The sequence below is a fragment of the Epinephelus fuscoguttatus genome, linkage group LG4 (genome assembly GCF_011397635.1).
Source record: "Epinephelus fuscoguttatus linkage group LG4, E.fuscoguttatus.final_Chr_v1".
Classification (NCBI taxonomy): Eukaryota; Metazoa; Chordata; class Actinopteri; order Perciformes; family Serranidae; genus Epinephelus; species Epinephelus fuscoguttatus.
Genome location: NC_064755.1, coordinates 43992392 through 44013161, shown reverse-complemented (window position 1 = coordinate 44013161; position 20770 = coordinate 43992392). Strand labels below are relative to the sequence as shown.

Below are 20770 nucleotides of genomic sequence, written 5' to 3'. Positions count from 1 at the left end.
CTTCAGCTCTATAAATCAACCTGCTGCCCAGGTGAGTCTGTTTCAAACAGAGGAAAAACAGAATAAACTCTTGAGCATGAAACCATCCGTCAGAATCTTTTTCTGTCTGTTCTGTGGAGCTCTATCAGCTGCTCAGGACTTCATCCAGCCTGCAGCCGGCAGGTTTGGACACCAGATACCAGATCGGCCTGAAGTCCAGGAACCAGCAGGTAGACCTGATCCACACCACAGGAATCACTGCAACACTGAGCACTTTGATACCTGATGGAAAGTGTTTTATTAATGTGGTCAATTTAGCACTTAAATGTTTTAAACATCAACACAAAAACCGACACTGAAACTGACACTTTTTATTTTTATGATCCTGGTCCAGTGATAAATGATCAGATTACTGTGAGTGAAGTTTTTGATATTTCAGCTGAAAACACTCTGCATGTTCATCAATAACCTGGACAGGTGTTATTTCCAGTTTCACCATTAGATGGAGTAATTGTTTGATTTTGACATGTGCAGAGAGGGGAGCGTATTTTATTCTGTAGATGATGATCAGAGAGGACAGAAAGCAAAGACTGTCATCGTACTGACACTTGTTCACTGCACATTACACACATGTTTCATGCTCAAATGTTGCTGATGATGATGCAAGTGTTCAAGTGTCAGGCTCAAACAAATCCCCATGGTGCAGAAGTTGAAATACAGCTACATCTGGTTTAAACAGCCATTTTGAATTTTAAAAAATGTCAGAAATGGATTCAGCATCCTCAGTCACCCCAAAACCACTCCATTACTGTCCAAATCAGCCAAGCAGTTGCTGAAATATATGATGATAAAGATATCCACAGACAGGGTCACGACGTGCATGCCCAAGCTAATATGCAGTTAATGTGAAGACAGCTCTTTTAAAGGCATTTTGCACTCCGTTGTATAAACTGCCCACCTGCGGCGCTCCTATAGGAAGAGCAATATGCAAAGATGACTTCCACGATGGTGCAGTGCCAGCCAAATGTTAGTAAATGTTACCCTACCTGCTACGTTATCTTATGTGTCATATCTTATATGGATATATGTGCAGGCTCTCTGTCTCAGAAGCTAATAACTTTGGGGAACTCAACACCTCCGGGTTCATGTTGCTGGCAAGTAGATTCTCTGGAAGACTAGTGACTAAAAATTCAGTTTTCTCTAATGTGAGTTATGGTGACAAATTTAGGTGTCACTATTGTGTGTGTGATATTTTGAAATAGAGTGGCAGCAAGTCCCAGAATCTTATTCTGCAACTTTCCCCTTGTGTCAGGACAACTTTCAAACTGTGACTCTTTAAGCCGTCGCAGTGCCCTAATTTTTGCATTTATTTTGCCAGGAACATGTCCCAAAAGGGTTTTGGGGCCCCTGAGACCAAACAGCCTCAGGGTGGGGGTTGCTCATTATGATGGCCTGAAGCATATTCTTGCTAACAGGAAATGATAATGGAAAAAAAGGTTGCAGAAAACATCATGAGGACTGGACCTGGCTCCCAGCCAGCATACTTGTGAAATGGTGTTTCTGACACACTCGTTGGTGGTGGAGTTTCTACATCACTGTGCTGAGTGTTGTAAAGTTTGATTGCTTCAGCTAACACACTTCCCAGCTGGCACATGACTGAGTGTCAGTGCTGAAATATGCTTGAAATTTTGTCAGTTGTTATTTCAACATTAAAACAACATTAAAACATTGAAATAACGTTGAATTCTGAGGGTTGTGAAAAGGTTAACAAAGTTCTTTTAAATCAACATTGAAATTTCAGAGATCTGTTGAAACTATTCTGAAACAATGTTTAAAGTTTATGAAACAACACTGAAATCAGTGCTGACTGTTTTGTCTAAATCAAAACATAGCTAATTTAACAGCTGATTGAACTGTGGTGTGTGACGTTGATTCAACAGTGATCAAACATCAGACTGCCAGCTGGGTTAAAACACACAAAACATTGCTTAATAACCACAAGTAGAAAATTCTGCTCCCTTATATCTCACAAGGTCCAACGGTCCATTTCTAGACACTGTATTATAAAAGTCTCATACCATTGCAACCCTCCTGATGGATATCATCAACCCTTCTGTCCCAGCTGTCCTCCAGGAGAAGCAGTCTTTCCGTGAACCGTTGTCATGGAGGTTTCCGGACCCTCCGGCTGAGGAGGAGCCTCGGTTCCCTCCAGACTTTGAGCTGAAGGCTCCGGAGGCGGCCAACAGTGTCAGCGCCATCTGTGGGGAGAACTCTATCCGGGTGGAGGCCAAGAAGGACCTGCTGGGGATTGGTAAACCTGTCCTGGCTGCAGACGTCACGCTGGGAGGATGTCCTGCCACGGGCGAAGATCCTGAAGCTCAGGTCCTGGTCTTTGAGTCGGAGCTGCACGGCTGTGGCAGCCAGCTGCTGGTGAGGGCTTAATGTGAAATAACACCTTGGTGCAGCAGGTAAATGTTGGAGAGCTGTTTGTGTCCACCTGATAGGGCCAATATTCACTCTGTTTTAGCGCTGTTTGGTCTCCGCCAGCTCCTGAGGGAAATATCTCTCAAGCGTTCCTTTAAGTCTCTCAAGAAGAAATCCAGTTTTTTTCAGTTATTTGACACATTACACACACACACACGCCCGAAATACAGACACATGCACAAGCAGAGAGATGTCAGAGCGAGGGGGGCTGCCCATCAACAGACAGCCCGAACAGTTAGGGCTTGGTGCCTTTCTCGAGCACCTCAGCAGTGCCTGTGAGCAGTTGTAGCAGTATCAAAACAATGTCTGTACAAACAGGACTGAACAGGATCATGGGCAGCATGAGTGACGTTTTGATGACATGTCATGTGTGCAACCCACTGCAGGATATTTAAAAGAAGCTGTTAGCAGTTAGCAGCTAACTCAAAGAGACAAGCAGCTGTAAATGTCCGCAGATTGGGAAAACAATGACATCAGGGGGCTCCCTACCCCCTGAACAGAGGATGAGATCAGCCGCCATGCAACAGGGATGGTAAATTGATTTTTCTCGTCATGTTATGCCAATGTTGCTGTGGACACGCATGTCATGTCACACTAGTCCGACGTGGTTGTGTTACGTCACACCTGTCAAGTCTCTTTTGCCTCCACACTGCCGGCATACTATCTATAACCCCACACTGGAGCAACATGTTGTCACCATTGTTGGTTCTGTGTAAAAATGCAGAGGCAGCATAAAGAAGGGACTCTGTAGCTGGTGTATAGCGCCATCTCTGTGTAAAAAGGGCTACTGAAACTGAACCAGGAAGGAAATGTGCTATTAAAAACAAAACTGAGCTAAAAGAGGCTAAAAAGCTCCACAGCTGCAAAGTTGGCGACAAATATGTTGGTTCACATCTCCCAAAGACACTTTACCATCAGTCACTTGATAGGTGTTATTGTCTAAATACAGATTAATAGCATCTATTTTCAGGCTTGACACTCCAGTTAATTGTGTTTCAGATGTCTGAGGACTCGTTCATCTACGACTTCACGCTGATCTACACTCCCAGTCCTCTGGGCAACAGTCAAATCATCCGAACCAGAGGCGTCACAGTCAGCATCCAGTGTCACTACCAGAGGTCAGAATTCAAACAGCTGAACCAGGAAAACTTGTGTCATGAGTTTCTGTCATTTGAACAGCTGTGGTGGATATCTGACTTAAAAAAAAAAGTAGCAACACCGCAGCGTAACAATACGAGAACAATTCTGCATTCAAAATCTTACTTTAGGATTAATGATGACATTGAAATTTGTACCAGAAGTAAAAGTACTCCTCATGCAGAAGGACCCGTTTCAGAATAACGTGTGACTGGATTATAATTATTCATGATAAATAAATGTTAATGAAATCGATGTTTCTTGAAAGGTGACTTTTTTTGATTTTTGAAAACATTGTGTTTTTAGGTTTCTGATGTCTTTTTGTTTTCAGGAAGCATGATGTGAGCAGCGGCCTGCTGAAGCCGACCTGGAGTCCGTTCAGTCTCACCAAAGCTTCAGAGGAGAGTCTCTACTTCTCCGTCAAACTCATGACCGGTGAGTGTTTGTCCAGATTCATTTTTTCATGGTGCTTCCTGGTGGTACAAATACACATCGCAGTTTTTTTAAACTATCAAACTTTTGTGATCCTCAAATTTTGATGTCTTTCTGAATTTAGTTTCAAAATCAGCAGCGATGAAGTCAAGTCAGATTTATTCAAAGAGCACATTTAAACAAGAGATTTTTTTTTACTTTTTGTCAAAATGATGTTCCCATACAGCAGCTGGGCTGCCTCTCATTGAAACAACAATCAAAAAAAATAATAGATAATATATTGATGTATAAATGTGTGTGGTGCTTTAACGTTGTCTTTGGTCATGGTGGAGCTCATTTTCAACTACATGTACTTTTGGCTGTTAAATCTGTAACACTGGATCATATTTTATAAATGAATTGCATTTTTATTAAGTGTTTCAAAAAGTAAGGGACTGTTCATTACTTATGAGAGGGTGGTGCAAAAAGGGGAAGGCATGTCAAATAATTTGGGGTGGGGGCTTGCGGTTTTTTATCTTGGCGTAGGGAGGGGAATACAAATTTAAATGGTCATGTTTAATTTTTATTTTACTGCATTTTTTATAAACATGCCTTAAAACCTGTTTTGTTTTTTTTTGTTTTTGTTTTTAAATCATCAATATTACACCATTTATCACAGCCGGAAACTGTAAAAACAGAAATTATTGTTGGGTTTAAAATTTCCGATGGTCCTGGAAGACATTATGTGTGAAACATTTCCATCAGAACTTTCAAACATCAAAAAATAATTAAAAATCTAATAACTAATTTATGGCGGAGGGAGGGGGAAGCATTTTCCATCAAACACTGAGGGAGGCTCAAGCAAAACATTTGTAACTACAGGGAGGTTTAAATAAAAATAAATAAATAAATAAATAAATAAATAAATAAATAAATAAAAAAAGTCATACCCCAGCCACTACCCTCTTGATGAATACAGAACGGTCCCTAACTAACAGGCTGCAGTTGTTGAGTAAATGTGACAGTCTGCACCTGAAATTCCATCAGTTGGTCTGTGATTTTTAAAAAAAAAAAAAAAAAAAAAAAAAAAAACACAGGAGTTTCTTAGATAACTTGTCCAGTTAAAATAAAGGTGAACATCTCCTCCGTCCTGAACACAACTGTCCTTATCTTTCTGTCTCTCAGATGACTGGCAGTCTCCTCGTCCGTCCGCTCAGTACCTGCTGGGAGACATGATGAAGTTTGAGGTTTCAGTCAAACAGTTTCATCACATCCCTCTTAGAGTGACGGTGGACAGCTGTGTAGCCACTGTGGTCCCAAACGTCGACACCGTCCCTCGATACGCCTTCCTGGGAAACAACGGGTCAGTTTACTGTACTGGTGGTTTTTAAAGTCCACGTCCACTCAGAACGGCTCACCTGAAATCTCAGTTCATCATGTTTCTGCATGGTTAACATACCAAAGCTTCTCCACCACCACACTGTAACCTTTCCTCATAGCTTCATGGGGGTCTGTTGTCTGTCTGATGGTCCTCTGTGTTGCATTCAGGTGCCTTGTCTGTTCCCTCCGTGTTGCATTCAGGTGCCTTGTCTGTTCCCTCCGTGTTGCATTCAGGTGTCTTGTCTGTCCTCCTCTGTGTTGCATTCAGGTGTCTTGTCTGTTCTCCTCCGTGTTGCATTCAGGTGTCTTGTCTGTCCTCCTCCACGTTGCATTCAGGTGTCTTGTCTGTCCTCCTCCACGTTGCATTCAGGTGTCTTGTCTGTTCTCCTCTGTGTTGCATTCAGGTGTCTTGTCTGTTCTCCTCCGTGTTGCATTCAGGTGCCTGTTTGACAGCCAGCTGACAGGCTCCAGCTCTCAGTTCCTGCCTCGGTCTCAGGACGACAGACTGCAGTTTGAGGTGGAGGCGTTCAGGTTCCAGCAGGACGACAGCGGCATGGTGACTCAAACACATCGCACACTTCCTGCTTATCTCCAAGGCGGTTAAAAAGAAAAGTCATAATGTCATATCATTGGGGTACAAGACATGCCCAGTGAAATCTGGTCTGTACCTACAGAAGGTCTTAGCTGGCTCACTATCGGAGAACATGGCAGATGATTGATTTAAGCCGTCCAGTCGGCTTTGAGACCAGTGTTGATTTTGACAGCTATTTTAGATTTAGTCTTAATCTTGAGATGAAAATGTTTTTAGTCATTTTTATCTTTCATGGTTTTAGTCAACGAAAATTCAAAACACTTTAGTCATTTTCTGTGTTTTTTATCTTTAAACTAACTCGGTGAATTAGAATCAAGGTGACAGGTTGTATAAAAGTTTCATTTAGACAAATAAATCTGCACACTTCCAAACTGTCATGTCTCCAGCAGTGTGTGACAGGTTTGAGGGCTGATTTACGAGCACACACTTACTGATGATCATTTTAAAAGCTTATGCTCAACAAATAACTAATGTGAGCCAACTAGGTTCATTGTAAACTTATCCATGTGACTGTTAAGAAGCAGAAACATAACTTGTTTCTTCATGTGCAACATGTTAGTCTGGAGGTTTAAACTGGTGTCCTCTCACAGAGTTGGTGATTCAAACTAAACTTTCATCTCTGTCAGAGAAAACTGATCTGAGTTCAGCCTGTTGACTTATAATTTTAGATTAGATTACTTTATCAAATACCCGCAGGTAGATTTGTTTTGCAGTTTTGCAGAGCAGGGATCCAATTTAACTAATTAAATACCGATACTCAGAACAGACAGACAGCACTGACAGTATTTACATACACAATAAAGTGCTTCAGGCTACACACAACCACTGGAACCCTGAAAACCCATAAAAAGAGAGAACCTTAAAAAAGCCAAACAGTACAATCATAAACAGTAGGTGAAAGTTATAGAAAGTTGTTCAAAGAAGGAGTTTAAAAAAGAAAAAAAAAAGCAATTGCAATTATTAGAAAAAGTCCACGATAAAGAACACATACTTTCTATATGCAGACGTTCTTTTGTTTATCGGCTGCCATCCATTTGAGCGTACCCAAAAAGTTCTGTCAGGCCGAGGGCACTCAAATGGCACCTGAGCCAACACATTACCTTTCTTTCTAGTGCCATCTGCTACAACCCTCCAACACTGCAGCTCCAGCCACACTGCACGTGTGTCAAACCTCAGAGCTCCCATGGGGTCGAAGAGCTGTCCCAACCTTTATTGAAAACCCTTGTCTCCTGCTTGATTGACAACTGAACTGGAATTTTGTAACTGGTTTCCTTTCTTGCAGATAGTTGTTGGTGTCTATGTTGACAAACCTGAATGAGCATCTTCTCACTCAGTACATTTACACACACAGTGAAGTGGAGCTACAGTTACAGCACGACTGGGCCATCTAACTGGCCTACTGTCCTTGTCCCAGTATACAAGCACGGGAGGGGAATCCATTTATTGAGCCAAGTATGTGTGACTCCTCTACGATAGGTGGAGATATGCCCCCTTTCAGCTTGTTAGTATTGGACCTTTTTCCTGTTGACCTATTACGTCACAGACCAAACAATGGACAAACAAGTTAGCTACGGTTAGCTAGCTGCTAACTGGTACCATGGTGGACAACTTTACAGCTCTGTACATTTGGTCTGTCCAAAAAGTCACGGCTCTGGATGTAGATTTCTCCATGTTGTTACCGGCTTCTTCTTCTCTTACACATTTAATGCTATTGGACTTCCGGTTCAAAGCCCGGGGCAGAAACCGGCCAGTATTCTATCTGAGTGTATGCTTGCAGGAGTCACATGATCTGGGTGTGTTAGTCCGACTTTGAGAAATTCGATTTAGTACGATTTCAGTTGGGCTAACTTGTTTACTTGAATTTGAAAAGTCCGGTTTTAGTCGGACTGACAGAAGAAATCGATTTTCTGTCATGTAAACGTACTGAGTGTCTCTTTAGATCTACATCACCTGCAGTGTGAGAGCCACAGCAGCTGCTGCAGCTGTTGACGCCACCAACAAGGCCTGTTCATTCTCCAACGGGTGAGACCAACACTACAACTCCCATCATCCTTTCTGCTGCAAACACTACAAATACTTATCAGTCTCAGTGGGTTTAAATTACTCAGTTGCGACGATGAGTAATCAAGACAAAGTACACATTCGTTAAAGTTAAATTCTTTCTAAATTTAGTGTGTTTGGTGAAAGCAAACGTTATTACTTGCATTTAGATTTTTCTTAAAGAGAACAACTATTTCATATTCTACTCAGTTCATTTTACTTAATACATGGTGGATGAATCAAAGTGCACTACATGGAACATGAAACTGTAACACTGACACGTGATGGATAAAAATCTTGTGACGTGAAGAGATGAAAGTTCTCAAACTTTTAAATGCACTATAAGATGCAGAGATTTTGATTGACAGGTGGAGGGAGGCCAGTGGCAGCCATCAGGTGTGTGCCTGCTGTGACACAGACTGTGGGACAGGAAGCCAGAGTCACCTGACGGGAACAGGTGAGTTAAGCCTTGTTCAGACTGCAGCCCATATCCAAGTTGGTTTTTTTTTTTTTGTTTTGTTTTGTTTTTTTCAAATCTTACTGACTGACCGTTGGCATTACATATTGCAAGTGATGAGATCCGATCTGCCTGTGTCCATACTGACATAGTCTTATCCACATAGATTTCCATGGTAACAGGCTATGCCCAGGAAAAACAATGACAACAGCAAACTGTGCGTGTTTCTGTCCCAAATGGTGATGTGGATCCGCGGCGCGACCTTTTGTCCTAAATGCAAGGAAGAGACAGAAACGGAGGAGACTGCTAAGTTGTGCCGCCTCGGAATAGTAGTGGAGCGATTTAGTGGAGTCATCAATGAGTGAAATCAAAACTCCAGTCCAGCTCGCTTTTCCCATCATGGTTTTATAGGCCTACATCATGACAGAAATTCTGTTGGGTTTTTAATTTTACTACTCAACATTGTGTTTGTTTTTGTTTGTTTGTTTAAAATATGTTAAATCTTCCTCACCGTTGCTGTCTTGTATGTTGCAGTCTTCCTCTGCTGCGCTGTCCAAAACAAATTTAGGATCCACACTGGGCTTGTCATGAAGATACTTGTGTCCTGATATATGGCTTTATTTCTTTATGTACCTTCTAATTTTTTCTGAACTGACAAATCCCCCCAGATAGCTATCAGGCACTTTATCTCCTCGTCCGTCCACGGTTTGTTGTTTTCCTCCATGCTGTAAAACCTGTGGGTTGACTATTTCTTCCACTTGTAACTCCACAGGCGTTCCTAGGCAACGAGCGTCTCCCCAGCTCTACGTTGTTGGTGGTGTTGTTGGTGTTGGTGTTGGTGGTGGTGGTGGTGGTGACGCGGAAGACACTTGGAAATCCTATTTGAGCCACTGAGACGTTTAGAATGAAACGGATCTGTAAAGATCAGATCAGAATAGCACTGGAAACCACCTCTGTGTGTGGTTTGAATCAGACTTGGATAAATCGTGTTTTTCGCTGTCCAGACTGTCAGAAAATGAAGCTAGATACAATCTGGATATGCTAAAAATCTGATTTGGAGTGGTAATCTGAACAAGGCCTTAGTGGACTCCAAAAACCACTTTGATGAGTTTTCTAGTTCTGTTTGAAGTTCTTTAATTCCATTTATTCTTAATGTAATCAAAGTACTGTCATAATGGGATTTTGAGTGGATACTGTTCACTAATTGATCTGTTTAAATGTTCCTGATGGAATCTCTTAAGTTTAAGGGTATTTTCAGAAGGTAGAACTTCCCTTAAACTTGACCAAACTGAATTATGATGCAGTCTGGCACATGCTACTCTGTGCTCAGGCTTTTACCCTGATAACAAATGATCCAGATGCTCAGGAGGTTTTACTGAAAGTTGAATTATCCACAGAGGTCTCTTCCTCTCCAAATAAAACAGACCAGGTGATTCAAACTTCAAGAAAATAAATAAATAAATAAAAGGGAAAAAGAGAACACTGAATCAAGCAGTGTCACGTTACAAATCAGTGTAACTCCAGCACTGCTCATTGCAGTGGGGCACCTTACAACAATGGCCGACGTAAAAATACTAATGTCCCTGTCTAGAGCCAGTGTTTGGTTTGTCCATTCTGGGCTACTGTAGAAACATGGCGGAGCACCATGGCAATCTCCATAAACAGACCCCAGCTCCCCATGTGCAAATTTGCAAATCCTAGGATGGTGAAGGAATGACCGGCCTTACTCTGCCTCAGATTGGTTTACCCTGACATTCTTACCCTAAAGCCCAGTTCAGACCACAGACTCATGACGAGATGACTTGAAACAGGCAGCTACTGTTATCACGCCGTTCTGTAACATTCTAAAACGGTTTCATCTCGTTGCAAGTTTTTGGTCCGAACTACCAATCCCACTCATCTTGCCTAAACCGATCCAATCCAACCAACAAAGGCAATAAGTAGCAGTCAATCATGAGGAGAGTAGGGCGGGTCATTCCCTCGCAAACTTGCTCCCTATGTAGTTATAAATGGTTCATTCTGAGGTAACGAAACACACCAATTCTTACTTTCAGGTGATTTTCCACTAAAGAATACATACTTATACTATTCCATTTCTGTTTGTTTATTTATATAGGGATATAGATATAGACATAGATATAGAGATGTGTAGAGATATAGAGATGTGTAGAGATATAGAGATGTCTGTATCTCTTACATATGTGCTATTTTTAAATATGCAAATGCATCATCAGAATCCCTTAAGTGCTATAATCCATCAGTTTTTAAACTGACCTTTTTAAACAGACACAAATCCAGCTGTACCTGTCATGGTGTCTTATAAACCTTAGTTTGGTTGTGTGTTGCAGGTGCTCAGTGGGAACAGGAAACAGCTGTTGGACCAATCACAGTGAAGGAGAGACCCCTATAGTGAAAAAACAAAACCAAAAGAACTTTAATATGAATGGAATAAGATTAAAGCTCTTAATACTCGAATGACTGTGTGGTTTGTTATCGTGGTAAAATAGGATCCCACAAGGCAACTGGACTTGAGTTTCTTGAAGATGTTTCCCTTCTCGTTCAAGAGACTTCTGCAGTTCTGAATGACTACAAGAAGCTCTAAAAACAAGTTGATTGAAGGTACAACAGTTTCCAAATTGCTAATGATGGGTTTTAGGGATTTTTCTGGAAGCTCTGATGCATCTGGTTTTGACAAATTCCCTAAAACTCAAACGCGGACACCTCACACCAGCCAAAGTGTGGTTTTGTTGACACACACCCAACTGTGCCGTCATGCAACTGTCTTATGGCCTGAATGTGATATTAGCATAGACTGTAAATGTAATGGATGTAGCTACCCTGACATCACCCACTGGTGTGTGGACTCCAGTTTTAAAGCCAGTAGAGTTTGCCTTTTCAGCTTTTTTTAAATATATAAAGTCAGAAGTGACCATATTCGGGCGAGAGGGTGGATCTGACTGAGAAGCAGAGGACACTATCAGCAGACAGCCTGCAGTCAAAGCGGCTCACCCTGAATTATGTGGAACTTTAGGCCTTAGTAAAATGTTAACAGTTGAGTGAGTGTATTTTGAAAAGACACAATACAACAATGCGTACCAATGTTCAGTGGTGTGCACAAGGGGGAGGAGCGGGGGCGCCCCCCCTCATGGCCCAGTTGTTGAAAAACGTAGGCTAAAGTGCCCTCTTGGCAGCCAAAATGTCCTCCTGGGAGCCAAAACTCGTGCTAAAGTGCCCGTGCCCGTGCTAATGACTTTTATGTTGGGCCCTTTTTTGATCTATATTGAGCCAGAACTATATCTCACAGAACCAGTTTGGATTATCAGGTGCTAATATGGTGTTAAAATACACTAGAATACAGGAAATGGCATCTACTTAATTGAAAATTTTCTGGGGGAAGACCACCAGACCCCCCCCAGGGATTTATTTATTTCATACATCCATGTCTCTGTGTTCTTCACAGTCCAGCGTTGAATCTACACAGTTCTCGTGGATGCTGATCCTAACTACAAACTAACTTGAGTAGTCTGTCTAGCTAGACTGTTTGAAGGCTGTATAATGTGCCATTTGTATAACATATAAACATGTCTAAAGTGCCCTCGAAAACACGTGGAACTTAGTGCCCTCTTCAGTGGCGAGAACGCGCTGTATGTGCCCTTTTTATTTTCCCCCCTGCCCTTCAAAAAGTCTGTGCACGCCACTGCCAATGCTAATAGGGATTAACTGGCACGCACCTTCAACTTACGAGGACATTAGGATTCATCACTCAGTACATCAACATAACATTAGAAAAAATCCATATATTGTGTCAGTCCGACGAAACCTGAACTGTTAAAATCCATGATAACATGTTATTAGATGTAGTTAATTTGAAATCTTACAACCTAAAGTCCTTAAAAACATCTTATTTTGAAAAGCTCTTAACAAATAAAGTGTGCATGACAACACTTATCTATATACAATTAGACAATATAAAGTTCTGAATTTGGCACAGAGACATTTAAGATATGTACAAATGCTTCTTATTTCTGAGCACATTTGTTTTTGATGATTCAACAGTCTTGAAGGCAGGTAATGAAGTCATTAGAATAAATCAGACTATACATGAGATGGAGTGGGAGGGACGAACAGTAGCTATTGGAAAGATGACACTTCCTGTCTTTTGTTTCAATGGCAAGTAGCCCAACTCCTGTAAGGGACTATAACTTTGACAAAAAAAAGAGTGTATTAAACAAAGACTATCCATGAGATAATATCAGCAGTGTGATTAAATCTTTGTGTTGTAGTAGTAAGTAGCAACGTGACACATCAAATAAAAACATTTACAGAAAAAAGAGAAAAACCACATTGATCAGAATCAAAAAAATCAACAATGTATTCAGTACATCAATAATATACATTTATTACATTAAATGAGAGTGAATTTTTCTGTAGAAAATCAGATGGTTGTTCTACTTTGTGTGACTGACACTATTAGTTTTAGTTAAAATGAAATATGCCTTGGTAAATTACTCTTATGTGCTTGATTGACAGGAGAGATGATCAGAGGGGCAGAGTTTTTAACATCAATATTAAGAAATGGACTGAAGAATGGGTAGAGTTTCTCAGTGAAGGAGCAGCCAGTAAAGGAGTAGATAAGAGCTGCAGCATCAACATCATAAAAGGAGACCAGACCCTCCTCATAATCCACAAACACCCCCACCTTCTCAGGCCGAGACTTCAGAGAGAGACGGACTGAAGGGCCAGCAAGAGCTTTGTACTCATTTTCATTCCTCAAACATATCGTCCAGTAACCATTCTGAGGGCCAAGTGTGATCTGTCCCTTCCTGTTGATCGACTCTCTGGCCACTCCTAAATCCCACCCAGTCTTCCCTTTAACCTGAACCTCATAATAAAATCTTCCTGAAGAGATACTCTGCTTTGCTAAGACATTAGGACAATAATCAAATCTCTCTGGATTGTTTGGGAGATTCTTCTCTACATCACCATCTTTAACTTGTTTTCCATCAGCAGACAGGATGAGGTTGGGATGTGCTGTATCAGGATCGAGAGTCACATCCACTACAGACTGCTGGACCCTCTTCAGCTCGACCTCAGTGAGAAGCTTCTTCATCTGTTTACTGAGCGTCTCCTCCAGCTGACTCACAGCTCTCCTCACAGTCCCCTCATATGAAGGTGGATGGACGCTGACCTCTGTCCAGTCCTTGGTGGGTGGAGCAGTGTTCAGGGACATGAAGCTTTGGAGGAGGTGGAGGTGGTCTTCAGAGCGTGAGAGCTGCTCCACCTCAGTGCTCCTCTTCTTCAGCTCAGAGATTTCCTGTTCCAGCTCTTTGATGAAGCCTTCAGCCTGTTTCTCTGTCTTTCTCTGCTCCCATTTGATCGTGTCGATGAGCTCGGCCTGGCTTCTCTCAACAGACTCCTTCAGAGCAGTGAAGACCTGAACACCATCTGCTATCTCTCTGTCTGCATCTTCCTCACTGAGCTCCACTGAGTGTTTGATCTCCTCAATCTTCAGTCGTCTCTTCTGGATCATCTGCTGAATTTCAGCCTCTGTCTTCCCCAGCTCGGCCTTCTTTCCTTCATATTCTTCTCTCAGAGGAACAACATCATGTGTCTTGTGGTCTAAAACAGTGCAGAGCATGCAGACACACATCTGGTCGGTCTTACAGAACAGCTCCAGCAGTTTATCGTGCTTCAGACACATCCTGCCTTCCAGGTTCTCCACAGGGTCGATCAGCTGATGTCTTTTCAGGCGTGAACTTGTCAGATGAGGCTCCAGGTGAGTCTCACAGTAGGAGGCTAGACACACCAGGCAGGACTTCAGGGCCTTCAGTTTGGTTCCAGTGCAGACGTCACAGGGAACTTCTCCTGGTTTGGAAACTTGTTGCTCTGAGCTGCTGCTGCTGGCTTTCTGTTGAGCTGACTGTCTGAACTGAGCAGCCATCTCAGAGATGAAAGTGTTGACCCGCATCTCAGGTCTTTGGTGGAAAACCTCTTTACAGTTTGGACACTGATAGGGGACATTAGTACTCTATTGTTCAGTGATGCAGGTTTTACAGAAGTTGTGTCCACATGGTGTGGTGACTGGATCAGTGAACACATCCAGACAGATGGAGCACAGAAACTGATCTTCAGTCAGCAGACAGCTGGCAGCAGACATATCGACACTCTGAGGACACAAAGTGAGAAACATCAAAACTGTGATTACATGTTGTTTTTTATTTGTTTGACATAATCAAACTATGATCAATGTAATATAAGGATCCTGAATTCTGTTGTTATCCAGAATTCTGATATCCAGAGGTAACAAATTCCACAGCTTAGGGGTGTGAAAACAGAAAGCGCTCTCACCAGTACTTTTATGGGACACATGAGGAACATTTAAAAGTAAAGCAGTGGAGGACCTCAGTGATCTGGCTGGAACATGAAATGATAGAAAATCTCTGACAAATGGAGGGACGAGGTCATTTAAAGCTTTATGAACAAGTAAATCAACTTTAAAATCAATTCTAAAAGATACAGGAAGCCAGTGAAGTGACTTTGAGTCATGTGATCTATTTATCTTGTTTTAGTCAACACTCTGGCTGCAGCGTTCTGGACCAACCTAAGTTTTCTTATTGACTTTTTGGGAAATGCGCTGAAAAGGGAGTTGCAGTAGTTTAAACGGCTGGTAATAAAAGCGTGAATGAGTGTTTTGCGATTTTTCTGGGTTAAAAAAGGTCTGACCTTAGCAATGTCGGAAGATGATAAAAGGTTGTTTTGATGACCCTGTTAAAATGAGAATTAAAATTAAAATCAGAGCCTAAAACTACTCCCAGGTTAGTGATATAAGTTTTGATACACATGCCAAGTCCACCAAACATTAAGTGCAGTTTATCTCTCGCTGCTTTTGGTCCAATTAAAAGAATAACTTTTTTCTTTCTTAAGCTTCAAGAAGTTTTTACCCATTAATGTCAGTGAGACAGGCCATGAGAGCATCAAGTGCATTAGGGGCATTTGGTGTGACAGAGATGTATAATCGTGTATCATCAGCATAAATTGTAATTAATGTGGTGATGGCTAATAATGGTTCCAAGTGAAGCATGAGTCTGTGATACATGAGCACCCAGGCTGACAAAAAACTCTGTCAGTTAAACACAACCTAAACCAAGCTAAAACACTGTCAGAGTGACCAACCCATTTTTTAAGTAGTCTATTAAAATACTTTGGTTGACTCTATCAAATGCTGCACTTAAGTCTAACAGGAGAACAACATTGATATTGTTTTCATCCACAATAATTCAGAGATCGTGTACAACCTTGAGTAGGGCCGTCTCTGTGCTGTGGTTTATGCGCTAACCAGTCTGAACCCTTTCTAAAACACCACTGTTGGTAAGATGAACTAGAAGTGGTTTTAAAACAATTCTGTCTCAAACATTTGCTAAGAAAAGGTAGATTTGAAATCAGTCTGTAAGTCTTTCAGTCTGAGTTATCCAGATTGGACATTTTGAGAAGAGTGGAAACTGGAAAATATGCCTGAATTAAGTGAAAAGTTTATTATATGTGCGTTTGTTGGATTAAGCTTTGTAAACAGGATTTAAACAGCAGATCACATCAACATGAGTAACATCAGACATTCATCTGAAATCTGATAAATATGCTGTTTGTGCAGGTCTGCATAGTATATGAATATGAAGGATAACTGCATTTCCTCAGGGCTTATTTGGGCTGGCATTAATTGGTCGCCATGGTAACAAGAAACCATTTATTTGTATCAGCACATGAAAACATGTGGGGAAACCAGTGTGACTGGTCTGCAGTTGGGAGTGTTAGCTCGTGTTATTTCACAGATGAAAACAGAGTTCACTGTTAAAGTCGACCTGAAAACTTTAGTTATTCAAATAAAAGTTGCAAAAATAATCAAACTATGTTAAACTAACTCTCCATTACTGTCACATCAAACATCAAATAATAGAACAATCCTGCTACACTGCTGCTTATATTGTTATTAGAGTGGAAATATTTGAAAGCAGGCCAAACATTTTTCATATGAACCTTTGAAACCTCTGTAGGACAGTGAACTCACCAGTGTTTGTTGCTGAGAAAAACCTGCTGGATTCAGTTGAATGTTTCTTTGGAGAGAAACAGAGAGACTCATCTCCACTGCAGCTCTGCTGTCACTCACACACACTTTCACTTTGATTTCAGGACTTTAAAGCTCTCCTCTTTCACTGTTGCTCCACCTCTCAGTGGGCCGTCACCAAGAGGGAGAGGTGGAGGAAGTATTCAGATCCTTTACTGAAGTCAAAGTACTAATACCACACTGTGACAATACTCCACTACAGGTAAAAATCCTCTCTTCAAATCCTTCCCTCAGTAAAAGTTTGATCAGGAACATTTATTATAAGTATTTTAAGTAAGGAGAAGTATGTAACATGAAAACCAAAAGTACAGACAGGCGATTTGTAATTTTAGGGGAAAAAACACCAGAATTCCGAAATTCAGTGGAAGATATAAAGGGCTGGATAGAAACCAGAGGATCTGTGATGATAATCGTGTGGGAGATGAGTATTATATTTTGTTTGAATGTCTGAATGAAACAAATTTGTCAGCTCCGTGTTTTTTTTGTAAGAATGTCCTTCCTCTGTTTAAGTAACATTGGTCGTACTTTAGCCATGGTGTGTGCCGGAGTTTTGTTATTGTACGTAATGTTTGTACTCCATACCATGTGGTATAAATGGAATGAAATGAATGTGTACCTAATGACAGTACTCGAGTAAATGTACTTAGTTTGATTCCACCACTGAAAAATACTTAATTACAAACAACATTCCTGCATTTAAAATGTCACTGCAGTAAAAGTACACAAGTATCAGCAACAAAATGTACTTAGAGTATGAACAGTAAAAGTACACACAATGCAGAGTGAATACTGTCAGTGTTATTGTATTACTGCATCATTTTAATGAATTCATTTGTAAGCAGTACTTTAATGTTGCTGTTGGTCATGGTGGAGCTAATTTTAACTACTTCATATACTTTTAGTAGTTTAATCTGTGACAATGGATCATATTTTATAAACTGATTGCACTTTACAAAGGTAAAAACTGAAATGCTGAAAACATCTTATTTTGAAAAGCTCTTATTGACAAATAAAGTGTGCATGACCACACTGTTATCTATATACAATGAACAGACAACGATGGATCATATTTTATAAACTGATCATGTTTTATTTGTAAAATGTTTATCAGGAAAAAACAGCAACATAATACTTGAGTTTTAAATGTGGTGAAGTAGAAGTATGAAGTAGCACAGCACTGAAATATTCACAGGCAGTTTTCACACACTTGTATTTTACATAAGTACAGTACTTGAGTTAATGTAAAGAAAAAAATGCATCCAGTGGAAACTTTGTTTGTTTTCATTTGTTGAGTTTTTGTTGACTTTGTTGAAGCTGTACAAACAGTCTGCAGAGAGGTGGACAAAATAAAATGAAAATAACACAACAGACTGTTGCGACAAAACTTTTCTTCTTCTCTGGTGTGTAAAACCACTGCAGCTCAATGTTTTAGCATCAGATTCTGTTGATGTTTAAAGTTCATGTCAATTATTTTTGTACCAAAATGAATCAAGAACTAATCCTTAATTTACCCCTGAAAACACACCAAACAGAGATCTCTTAATTTGTTCCTTAATTTGAAATCTTACAACCTAAAATCCTTAAAAACATCTTATTTTGAAAAGCTCTTAACAAATAAAGTGTGCATGACAACACTTCTTATCTATATACAATTATCAGACAATATAAAGTTCTGAATTTGGCACAGAGACATTTAAGAAATGTACAAATGCTTCTTATTTCTGAGCACATTTGTTTTCGATGATTCAACAGTCTTGAAGGCACGTAATGAAGCCATTAGAATAAATTAGACTATACATGAGATGGAGTGGGAGGGACGAACAGTAGCTGCTGTAAAGATGACACTTCCTGTCTTCTTTTGTTTCCATGAGAAGTAGCCCAACTCCTGTAAGGGACTATAACTTTGACAAATAAAGAAACATTTACAGAAAAAAGGAGGAAAAACACATTGAGCAGAATCTAAAAAATAAACAATGTATTCACCGTACTTCACCAGTAATATACATTTATTACATTAAATGAGAGTGAATCTTTCTGTAGAAAATCAAATGGTTGTTCTACGCTGTGTGACTGAGGCTCTTAGTTTTAGTTGAAATAAAATATCTCTATACAAACTTCTCCTACGTGCTTGATTGACAGGAGAGATGATCAGAGGGGCAGAGTTTTTACCACCATAGTTAGGACAAGGACTGAAGTATGGGTAGAGTTTCTCAGTGAAGGAGCAGCCAGTAAAGGAGTAGATAAGAGCTGCAGCATCAACATCATAAAAGGAGACCAGACCCTCCTCATAATCCACAAACACCCCCACCTTCTCAGGCCGAGACTTCAGAAAGAGACTGACTGAAGTGTCAGCAGCAGCTTTGTACTCATTTTCATTCCTCAACCATATCGTCCAGTAACCATTCTGAGGGCCCAGTGTGAGTCGTCCCTTCCTGTTGATCGACTCTCTGGACACTCCTAAATCCCATTCAGGCTTCCCTTTAACCTGAACCTCATAATAAAATCTTCCTGAAGAGATACTCTGCTTTGCTAAGACATTAACACAAGTATCAAATCTCTCTGGATTGTTTGGGAGATTCTTCTTTACATCACCATGTTTAACTTGTTTTCCATCAGCAGACAGGATGAGATAGGGCTGTGCTGTATCAGGATCGAGAGTCACATCCACTGCAGACTGCTGGACCCTCTTCAGCTCGACCTCAGCTAGAAGTTTCTTCATCTGTTTACTGAGCGTCTCCTCCAGCTGACTCACAGCTCTCCTCACAGTCCCCTCATATGAACGTGGACAAACGCTGACCTCTGTCCAGTCCTTGGTGGGTGGAGCAGTGTTCAGGGATGTGAAGCTTTGGAGGAGGTGGAGGTGGTCTTCAGAGCGTGAGAGCTGCTCCACCTCAGTGCTCCTCTTCTTCAGCTCAGAGATTTCCTGTTCCAGCTCTTTGATGAAGCCTTCAGCCTGTTTCTCTGTCTTTCTCTGCTTCTCTTTGATCGTGTCGATGAACTCGGCCTGGCTTCTCTTAACAGACTCCTTCAGAGCGGTGAAGACCTGAACACCACCTGCTATCTCTCTGTCTGCATCTTCCTCACTGAGCTCCACTGAGTGTTTGATCTCCTCAATCTTCAGTCGTCTCTTCTGGATCATCTGCTGAATTTCAGCCTCTGTCTTCCCCAGCTTAGCCTTCTTTCCTCCATATTCTTCTCTCAGAGGAACAACATCATGTGTCTTGTGGTCTGAAACAGTGCAGAGCATGCAGACACACATCTGGTCGGTCTTACAGAACAGCTCCAGCAGTTTATCGTGCTTCAGACACATCCTGCCTTCCAGGTTCTCCACAGGGTCGATCAGCTGATGTCTTTTCAGGCCTGATCTTGTCAGATGAGGCTCCAGGTGAGTCTCACAGTAGGATTCCAGACACACCAGGCAGGACTTCAGGGCCTTCAGTTTGGTTCCAGTGCAGACGTCACAGGGAACTTCTCCTGGTTTGGAAACTTGTTGCTCTGAGCTGCTGCTGCTGGATTTCTGTTGAGCTGACTGTCTGAACTGAGCAGCCATCTCAGAGATGAAAGTGTTGACCTGCAGCTCAGGTCTGGTGTAGAAAAGCTTCTTACAGTTTGGACACTGATAGGGGACATTAGTACTCTATTGTTCAGTGATGCAGGTTTTACAGAAGTTGTGTCCACATGGTGTGGTGACTGGATCAGTGAACACATCCAGACAGATGGAGCACAGAAACTGATCTTCAGTCAGCAGACAGCTGGCAGCAGACATATCGACACTCTGAGGACACAAAGTGAGAAAACATCAAAACTGTGATTATATGTTGGTTTTTTTTGTTTAACATGATCAAACTATGATCAATGTAATATAAGGATCCTGAATTCTGTTGTTTTATGAATTTGCTGTGAGTGAAGGAGAGCTCAGATGTGCAGTTCAGCGGTGGTATTTCTATGAGATCATCAAGCTCAGAAAATAAATGATAACTTGGAGATCTTTATTCTAAAACATTTAATCTGACTGCCTGCAGAAAAAATACTATTCCTCAAAATACTACTCAAACTAAAGTTGCCTCGTGGTTGTCTGCCTCAGCGCAGCAGTCAAGTTTCTTGTACAGTTTACATCCACGTCTGTAACCCATAGATGCTTCACACATCTTCCCCCCGGCAGCACAGAAGA

At 41.1% G+C, this 20770-nt stretch overlaps 3 protein-coding genes and 1 pseudogene across 7 annotated transcripts in view; 1 reads left to right on the top strand and 3 right to left on the bottom strand.

The window, feature by feature from the left end:
• Positions 1-20770, bottom strand: part of LOC125887009 (E3 ubiquitin-protein ligase TRIM21-like) — a 403613-nt gene that overhangs the window by 342985 nt on the left and 39858 nt on the right. The window contains exon 1 of one of the 4 annotated variants that reach the window (XM_049573465.1): positions 16543-16551. The exons of the other annotated variants lie outside the window; for them this stretch is intronic. The gene's annotated coding sequence lies outside the window, so the exon portion shown is untranslated. Of the gene's footprint in view, positions 1-16542; positions 16552-20770 lie in introns of those variants that run through there. 4 annotated transcript variants of the gene reach the window in all.
• Positions 1-20770, bottom strand: part of LOC125887010 (E3 ubiquitin-protein ligase TRIM21-like) — a 400559-nt gene that overhangs the window by 358820 nt on the left and 20969 nt on the right. The window lies entirely within an intron of this gene.
• Positions 58-10940, top strand: LOC125887028 (zona pellucida sperm-binding protein 3-like). The gene is made up of 9 exons (XM_049573506.1): positions 58-209; positions 2102-2409; positions 3463-3581; positions 3932-4035; positions 5197-5374; positions 5830-5947; positions 7923-8005; positions 8392-8480; positions 10829-10940. Exons 1-9 carry the CDS (start codon positions 77-79, stop codon positions 10888-10890), a joined length of 1194 nt encoding a protein of 397 aa, XP_049429463.1. The 5' UTR covers positions 58-76; the 3' UTR covers positions 10891-10940.
• On the bottom strand, positions 12933-14646 carry LOC125887016 (E3 ubiquitin-protein ligase TRIM21-like; annotated as a pseudogene).

Bases quoted from the DNA above. Each gene is read 5' to 3' on its own strand.
- LOC125887028 (XM_049573506.1), top strand. From the start codon at position 77: ATGAAACCATCCGTCAGAATCTTTTTCTGTCTGTTCTGTGGAGCTCTA. The intron at 3,582-3,931 runs GTCAGAATTCAA...TTTTGTTTTCAG, and splicing joins ATCCAGTGTCACTACCAGAG to GAAGCATGATGTGAGCAGCG. The intron at 4,036-5,196 runs GTGAGTGTTTGT...TCTGTCTCTCAG, and splicing joins CTCCGTCAAACTCATGACCG to ATGACTGGCAGTCTCCTCGT.